This window comes from Dromiciops gliroides, chromosome 4, assembly GCF_019393635.1.
Source record: "Dromiciops gliroides isolate mDroGli1 chromosome 4, mDroGli1.pri, whole genome shotgun sequence".
Taxonomy (NCBI): Eukaryota; Metazoa; Chordata; class Mammalia; order Microbiotheria; family Microbiotheriidae; genus Dromiciops; species Dromiciops gliroides.
This window is the reverse complement of record NC_057864.1, coordinates 211,701,814-211,711,404: the sequence shown is the minus strand read 5'-3', so window position 1 is coordinate 211,711,404 and position 9,591 is coordinate 211,701,814. Positions and strand designations below refer to the sequence as shown.

Genomic DNA, 9,591 nt, shown 5'->3' with positions numbered 1-9,591 from the left:
AACTCAGGTACTCCTGACTCCAGGGCCGGTGCTTTATCCACTGTGCCACCTAGCCGCCCCAAAAGGCATTTTTTAAAAAACAAATGGCCTAGACATTAATTCTAACTTCAAACTCTAGGTACAAAGTAATAAATGAGATTTCAGAATGGACATTTATCATGCACTGATTACATCCCTTGGGTGCTTAAGAGTACAAAATGGATCCCAAGTGTTACTAATAGGCAGCTGGCTCTGCATATTATTGTGCACAAAGAATCCTTTGGAGCACAATTTTAAAAAAAATTGAGTATAAACAGGACAAATGACCAGATTTGACTCTGAAACATTATAGTTCAATCCCCATCATTTAAGTTAATGAAGGGGAGCATAAATAATCTATATTTATTTGCATTTGGAATGTTTTTGTTTGAATAGGATTATAACCCCATGTTTTTTCAAACAAATATTGTACTATGCTGTAAAAACTAGTTTAGGAGAAACTGAAACTGTTCAATTTCTTTATCTTATCCCCTTCTTTGGCCATTCCATACTGAGAATAGATATTTTATTTCTTTTTTTTTTTTCTTGGTGAGGCAGTTGGGGTTAAGTGACTTGCCCAGGGTCACACAGCTAGTAAGTGTTAAGTGTCTGAGGGTGGATTTGAACACAGGTCCTCCTGAATCCAGGGCCAGTGCTCTATCCACTGTGCCACCTAGCTGCCCCGATATTTTATTTCTTGGACTGATGCAAAGTACCAACATAGGTAGAGCCATTCTGTTTTCAAACTTCACCAGAAGCAAGGCTGATTAAAGAAAGGGCTTCCTTTCAGGGCTTTTTATTCTGTAGTTTATTTTTATAAAAATTTAATTAATTCCTTGTTTTTTATACCATAGTTATTTCCTAGCAGATATCTTTCCCATCCCTATCCCTAGCAATAGTACCCTCCTTGTAACAAAAGAAAAACAGTTAAACCCAACTGAATAACAGCACCTGCATCTGTCAAGAATGCAACATTTTCACCTTGCATATACCCCATTGCCCTTAACTGAGAGGAGGGAATTATGTTTCACCAATTGTCTTCTGCGACCAATAACAGTTAGTGCATTTAATATGACTTGTATGTTGTATTATAAATAAGAACAAAAACCTCTTATTGAGAGATTGGTCAGCAAGTCAATAACTGAGGACAGCGGTCATCCTTGATGTATCTAAAAGCAAAGATTCCTTCCTTCAGACGAGGGCTTCTTACACTTTTTCTACCTGTGACCCCTTTTTGCCTGAGAAATTTTTACATGACACTGAGTATATAGGTATAGAAAATAAGTATACAAATCAAACATTTAATGCCAATTTTTTCGCAACCCCCAAATTCTGTTACACAACTGGGACCCAGAGTTTAAGAAGGTTTGCTTTGGACAATGAGACAATCCCACCCTTCCTGGCTGACTGCAATTCCAGTAGAGATGTGTCAAAATTCACAAATGCCAACTTTTTGTTGTTGTGTTATTGAGGAATTACTCAGAAAGAGAAAGGAATCTACACTTGTAAAGAAGATTGCTTGGTAGTTTATTTACAACAGAATGTAAGAAAAAGTAAGTTATTAACAATAATAAATAACTAGGGGAAAACACAAGAACAGTCATAAGATGACACAGAAGGATGGCATAGGTGGGAGAATCAAATTGGTTTGCTCTGCTTTGTATTGTTACACTGTGCCTTTCTAAACTTGGTCCTTCAGCAGTGGCAGTAGGATATTGACTAACTTAATTAAAAGCCCAAATCTAAAATGTAAACAGCAGATATTACAGGACATTTTGAATTTACATCAAGCTGTCATCAGTATTTTTTTTTTAAATGCAACCAATCTGTTGTTTGGAATACACACAAACTGAAGACATAATTCAACAAACATGCTTTTCATTTAAAGCAAAAACATTTGAGTTTAGCATAAAGCATCTGTTAACATAAACAGTGAAATTACATTTTAATAATGGCATTGGAGAAGTTAACATTTACTTTCTCTTACTGCACTAATTCCTAAAAGCTCATACACTTGTATTTTAAATGCAAACTTTCTTTTTTAAAAGACCTAGTATGGGGTGACCTGATAAATTGGGAAGCAAACCAACTCTGTGACTGTGCAACAGCTAAATTTTAGTAGAGTGTATGCCAGTGGCCTAAAGAATTTATTTTCTTTTCAGGCTGCCATGACCGGACAGCTATTTTTCCTTTAAATTCCAAAGGCTCTGTCCCAAACGGCATGACATCATTCTCCTCCACCTAGTCTGGAGATTATAAAAATGAATCTAGATGTTGGGTAATTCCTCTTTTCTAATGGGCTTTGTGAGTTGATTCAAATTATAATCTGGTTCTCCTAAACCAGTATGCCAGTGACCTGAACCATTGACTGACTTTGGGCTATGATGAAGAAAATTGGAAGTTGCTTCATTTAGTCTGATCTTCATTAAAACAGTGAAATTCTTAACTAAAAAAAAAGTATTTCTGAGAGACTCTGAATGAACTGTGTTATTAACCAATTATTGCAATCTCTTAAAAGAAAACCACAGGGGCAGCTAGATGGCGCAGTGGATAAAGCACCGGCCCTGGATTCAGGAGTACCTGAGTTCAAATCCGGCCTCAGACACTTGACACTAGCTGTGTGACCTTGGGCAAGTCACTTAACCCCCATTGCCCCACAAAAAAAAATTAAAAAAAAAAAAAAAGAAAACCACAGAATTCCCTCTTGGGTATTGTTAGCGTTTTGAATCTCGGGCCCCTACTTCAATAACCATGTTGGCTAGAGTGATTTTTCACAAGAAATGTAGCTAACAAATACTCTAATTAAATGTGTGAACCACTCTTTCCCCCACAAACTGATTCAAAACCACAAAAGATTTTCCAGATTAATCCACCATCAAAAGCACACTGGTTTGGTCACAACATGGTGAGAGCCAACAGCTTTCTTTCACAGGTCACTTTTCTATCAGGATTTTTCCATTTCTCCAGAGATCATTAGAAAAGAGATATCCCTATTTCCTGAATGAAAGAAAAATGCATTGGAATTTGGTGCTGGTTTGGGACTGACATAGCTGTAGAAATACAGATATTTTCCCAGGAAAACAAGGTGAGGAGTAAGATGCCTATACTTACAGTGATGGGAAGTATTTTGGGGGGTATCTTGTTACTGTGGTGACCCAAAGTCGGGAGATTAAATGACATTTTCATGACCTTCACCAGCATCACTGATGAAGAAAGGGTAAATGTATGTGCTCTAATCATGGATCTTTTACTTTAATTCAGCTATTAGCGACTTAAAATTGATAGTGTGGGATTTGGTATACTTTCTCTATATACATGTATCATACAATTTTGGTGAAAAAGCTGAAGATTACCGTTTTGTATACAGAGGCACTGAGTAAAGAATTCAATTTTTTCCCCCAAACATGCTTAGTGAATTTAAGCTACTGCTTTTTTTTCTTTCTAAATTTCCAACATATAGCCATTTAATTTTCATCTTTATGAGAAATGCAACTGTTTACTTATATGTGTATGTATATATATAATATCACACAATCCTATAGCATATAGCAAAATCCTATAGCAAATCCATTTATGGAGTTGGTAAAATGACACACTTTAAGACATAATTATGTAAAATATTGAAATTGTTTTATGTCTCATGGTAATGATTTGGGTTATATATTCAAAGCAGCCAAAGGAATATTTGCATTTCCTCTCCCCTTTTTTTATACATAGGTGCCACTCCTAGACAGGAAAAAAAATAAACAAACATGAAGACTTGAAGACCATTAATCTGTCAGCTAAGAGCTAAACTACTGAAGGGTAGCTTTGCATTTGATTTCTGGCTATTGAAGAAATAAAAATCATGAAGGAAAATCCTAAAACAGCTTCCTAAAGCACATAGAATTGTTGACCTCAAGAGCAAAGGCTGATTTGCAAAATTTGAGGATGGTAATGGTGGGAAAAAACTTATACTAGGTATGTATGACCAAGATAAATTAAATAAATTCATGCTACTGATTTATTTCTGCTCTTCTTCACTCCCTTCTCACCTCCGGCTCTGGTTTTGGCTTGTAAACAAATACACTCAACATTATCTTTTGTCAAGGGATTTTTGTGTTCCCACTTCTAAAATTACACCAGACATTTATTTTATCTTTTACAAGGGGTGTGCTGGTAAATATTTTAACAATAAATTCTTTGAAAAAAAAGAAAATGTATAAGAACATACATTTAAAAATGTTTATGCTTTTGATTTTAATCTGCATTGTTATGTTTTTAAAGTCTAGACAGATAAAACAAGCCTTGATTTGTAGTGTTTGACAATTTCTGAGGTGTAAATGAAAATTTACTTAAAATTTTCTGTAAATTTAATAATTGGCTAGAGGAGATATGAGCTGGCTCCAGCACACCCTTCCTAAGGAGCTGTTCAGAAAGTTCCAGGGGTTTGAAAGAAAACTTTACACAAGCAAACATCATGCGATTGTACCATGCTGGGAAGAAGCATTATTATAAACACCATTACTCTCAGGGAAGAGATGATCCAGAGACCAAAACTATTCACAACTCTTTAATTCCTTACAGTCTGTCACTTAGTACATTTTGCTCTATCTCCTTTCAATCAACACTTAAAGAAATGAACCTAACATTAATTTGCCTCTAGAGGTAACATCTGTACACTGTGAGGATGTAACTATTAGCAAGAGACTAGAATATTGTGGATAAGTGACATAAGGGAAGAGGTATTTGACTTTAGATAGGTCTCCTTCCAATACCTTCCCGTAGTGTTTTTGTCTTGGAAATCCTGATCTGGGGGAAGGCCCCTTTCCTGAGCTAAAAAGGTCATAGTTGGGGTGTTGCCTGGGGAGCTATTGGATCACCCTCATTTAGAGGTCAAATGTAAATTCTGAGATTCTACTTTTTTTTCTCCTGAGTTTCAAGGCAGTGAAGTGTGAAATTAAATAGATTGGGTCCAGTGATTCATTAGAATTCTCTTGCTGCCTCCCCTTAGTGATTATACCACTCATATACCACTCTGTTCCAATTCTAGCCCCACTTGGTTTCAATCAAGGAAAATTTGGCAAAGTCTCATCTATTATTATTTGGTGGTGGTGGGGGGGGGGGAAGAGATTGTGCATTTATTAAGCACCTACTATGTGTTAGGCACTGTGCTAAGAACTTTACAGATATAACCTCATTTGAGTCTACTCTTTAGTTTGCAAGTAGGGGTCAGTGATTCTACCCATGCCTTCTATGTCAGTAATGATAGAAACCACCCCACCCCACCCCTTTTCCTCTTGCTATTCACTTGGCTCCAGTGACATATTCATTTATGACCTCAAGGAAAGATATTGAAAATAACAGTTGAAGAATGGATAAGAGGTCTCAGGGAGGAGTCACTTACCAAGAACCCACAATGAAAGAAAACAGGAGGCAGAAAATAACCCCCCCCCCAAAAGGTGTTTTTAGGACTCTCTCACAGGACTTTATTGACACATTACCTTACTTCCCCTCTATATTTCTGATAAAACCCTCCTAGCACAATGATCTATCAGTTCCATTCTGCTAATGTGGAACTTTGACATCTTCTGTGGATAACTTGAGTTCCTAAGTCAGAGAATGGAGATTTTAGAGAATGAAGGAAGAGGCTTGTTTCACCTAAGCCTTCTAATTCCTAAATCATGCCCAGAGCAGTCAGTTAAGGGTTCCCTCATTCAAGCAACAGAGTTGGAGGCCATAGGAGATCAGAAGGGAAAGTTATTAAAAGGTAGAAACAAGTGGAATCTTTTTCCATTACAAATTCTGTGTAAGGTATAAATAGGATTAATGGCCATAAAGTCAGTTATCAATAATTGCACTTGGAGCCTTGGTATATTAATACTTTTTTTTTAAAGTTTAAAGAGTTAATTAGGCCCCAAATCCTGAGTCAGATTAAACAAAATATGAATCTGGACAATCACTATGGGTGTTCAAGTATTGGTGATAATCAATTCAAAGTTTAACAACTAAGTATGTCAAGCCTGAGACTATTCAATACATATATTTTTAGAAATTCAGGTTTAATGGGAAGATGGACTTTTGTCCTCTTCACTGAGTATTCATTGGTTTACCCTTGGAGTCCTTACCAACTTAATCACATATTGACATCAGAGTCTATTTCCTGGTTTATGATTACTAAAACAGAAGATTCCTTTTGTCCTTTGCAATTTATCATCAGACTATTTCCTGAAATGTACTATGGATGCTGTATGGTGTACTTTGGAATTCAGATTATATGCGGAATTACATAATCACATGCATGCTCATTGAGAGATCTGAAGGAATGAATCTGAGTAACAAAGCAGTTTTTCTCTATCAGAAGAATCCTAAAAAACAAAAAAACCCAACAAAACCCCACCAATAGAGAAAAAAAAACCAAAACAAAAAAAAAACCATGAAATTTTATTCATTGTTACTCTTGGGGCTGACATGGCTTGTCTGAAGAATGTACACCAGGTAAATTCAGTGTAGATTTCTTCTCAGGGTCTGGAAGAGTGAGAGTTTCTGGGGCAGATTTTTTTCGAGGTCGATCTTTGGGAACTGCCAAGAATTCTGGAGCGTCTGTGGAGAGAGGTGTAGATGGAGCACTGGAGGGAGCAGTGCGGATTGCAGAAGGCAGTAGGGAAATGCTGGAGATAGAGATTGAAGGTGGGAAAACTCCAATTTTCTTGTTAGTGGCTTCCTGAGTTGCTCTTTCAAACTCTCTGACTTCATCCATTGTCATGTCTTCAATAAATAAAAGAGAAAAGAAAAGAAAGGGAAACGATTAGTTATTTATAAGATTGACTTTTATTCATTGTACCCATTTCAAAGGTAAATCTGTTACCTGTATTTTAATGGGATCTATCCAGATTCAAAATTAAGAGAGACAAACCCTCCCTTAAATATCAGCTGCTGGGGTTTTTTGCACAGTAAGATATCCCAAAATCTGGGTAGTCTTTCTGAACACTTACTTAGAATTTCCTAGGACACTTCTCAATGTACTTTCTAAACATGAAAAATAAGACTCTATTAGGAAAGTAGAGAACCAACACATGTTTGTGTTTGTAAATGGTTGTGTGTGTGTTGTGTGTGTGTGTGTGTGTATTTGAGAAGGTCTAGTCAGCTCTTCCTAAATGGGAGGTCCAGGGTTTGATAGATGTAACAAACAACTAACTAGGAATATTTTTGTCCAGTTAGATCAATTATTGACTTTGAAAAAAATTATCATATCATTTTCTTTCATAACATATTCTTTTCACAAAGATGTGCCAAGATCTGGTGGTCGGTTATTGGTCATGTGGAAGAAAATATGTGCTTTGCCGACACTTAGCAGCTATGTGTTAACTGATTCACCTTTCAATGAAAAGAACTTGCTATCTTTAATACTGGAACACTTTTCAGTAAACCCAAATGAAAAAAATATGGGGAAAAACCAACACCAGCACAGGATCATTCGATGGGTATTGAGCTTTTTTGGAAAAAAAAAATCAACCCAAACCTCACAAAATCATGATTTGGAATTCAAGAAATAAATACATGCCTGTCAGGGAAGGAAATATTCTACATATCTGAATTTTCTGGATAGATAAAACTCACCCCTTTAAGCAGCAAAACTTTTTTTAAAATCCCAATCTTTAATAAAACTATTTCTAAAATATACACTACCTTCCCTTCTTTCAGAGTATGTGGGATATAACAATCTTATTTATGACTTGCCATCATTACTCATGAACATTTATTTATTAGGGTTTAGGCACCAGGGTAGTGATGCTTGGTTTAGGGCAGGGATGTGTAATGCTTTTTATCTCTACAGAAAATGTCCCCAGACTGCTTGGTCTTTTGAGTTGGGCCTCTTCTTTTATCATTCTTCAATATCTTTTCTCATTTCAACATCATTTCTTGGGACTGTTACAGTACCTCTCTCTAACTGCAGATCTTTTTCTTCCTTTCAGTTTTGCTGTCTCTAAGCCCCTATGGACAAGGGAACTCAGATAACTTTCCTCATTTAAAAACCACCACCACCACCATCATTTGCAAAGTACCTGTGTGAAAACACAATGTGGCTATGAAACACAATGCTAGCCACTGAGATGAGTTAAGCTTATGGAAACCCTATAGAAAAGGAAACCAAGAGACTAAGGGGCTTTCCTGTGAATGAAGGGCATGGGATTTGTGTCATTTGCTGCCCAGAGACAGCTTTATAACTGGTTTCTGGCTTTGTTCTATATAGTTAAGGTTGACAAGGCCGAAGCCATCACGAACCTGTGAACTGACTTAAATTTTCAATGGGAGCATTTATACCATAGAAATTAGCAAATGCTACAAAGTTGGGTTTGATTTATTGTTTTGTTGTTTGTCAGGACTTAAGAAAGTGATGGAGAAAATGTTAATAATGTAAATATAACTTAAAAGTGTGTTCTGTGCCACATTTACCTGCTAATCCCTACTGATAAGTAACCTTGGCACAAGTGAAATATCAGAGTATGAATAAAGTGAAATGAACATAATAATATGACCACTTTGAAAATATTGCTTAATTTTATGTGTAAATTGTCACAATCCTAATTGCTTCTTCATTACATCAGTGAAGCAGCAGTGCAGTGGGCGGCTGATTGTATTTCTGCACTAAATCTCCAGGAGAGGTTTGTCTAAGGAGTGGTGAACCAACCCAGGTTGGAAAGAGAACAGGTCAAAGTTCCTGTGTCAATCAGTTCTGGAATTAGACCTGTGTGAATTGGACTACATTTCTGGGCAAGATATAAAGATCTGGTCTTTTTAAAAAAACAAAACAAAACCCTGAAACTTGCAACATGTCAATTGAGAAAAACTTACAATTTGTAGTTTCCTCAGCTTGTTGTTTAATTTTTTTGGGGGGTGCAATGAGGGTTAAGTGACTTGCCCAGGGTCACACAGCTAGTAAGTGTCAAGTGTCTGAGGTTGGATTTGAACTCAGGTCCTCCTGAATCCAGAGTTGGTGTTTTATCCACTGTGCTACCTAGCTGCCCCTTGTTTAATTTTTAAAAAGCATAAAAGGCCAAGAAATAAAATTAAGGTAAAAAAAAGTGGGTGCCAATTCCCCAAAAAGTGATAAATATGTCTCTAGAAAATCAGTTTCAATCAGAATTATAGGTAGTGGGGTTAGACAGCTAGAAGCTTCCAAGCCTATCAGTTCTATAAACATATCCCATTCTTTTTTTTTTTTACACAGATTATAAAAAACAACTAAAATGTTATTGATATCTTTTGCTTTTATTGTTCAGTTGTTGTCAGTGGTGTCCGATTATTCATGACTTCATTTGGGCTTTTCTTGGCAAAGATACTGGAGTTGTTTGTCATTTTTTTCTATGGCATATTTTACAGAAGAGCAAACAGAGGCAAACAGGGTTAAGTGACTTGCCCAGTAAGTGCCTAAGGCTGGATTAGAACTCAGGAAGAGGAGAAGATGAGTCTTCCTAAATTCTGGTCCGGGATTCTATCCACTGTACCATCTAGCTTTTACAATGGCTTAATTTTCTCCCTCCCTCCCTCTCTCTCAGCAAATTGGTGTTTGGTGGAACTGGATATTGCCCA

General features: G+C 36.5%; 1 protein-coding gene across 2 annotated transcripts in view; it reads right to left on the bottom strand.

Moving 5' to 3' along the window:
• Window positions 1-5,098: 5,098 nt before the first annotated feature.
• Window positions 5,099-9,591, bottom strand: part of PITPNC1 (phosphatidylinositol transfer protein cytoplasmic 1) — a 395,894-nt gene continuing 391,401 nt past the window's right edge. Inside the window, exon 9 of one of the 2 annotated variants that reach the window (XM_044004819.1) lies at window positions 5,099-6,765. In XM_044004819.1, the coding sequence (XP_043860754.1) occupies window positions 6,452-6,765 (314 nt within the window). In that variant the 3' untranslated portion in view covers window positions 5,099-6,451. The remainder of the gene's footprint in view (window positions 6,766-9,591) is intronic. The other variant, XM_044004820.1, reaches the window with a different exon arrangement.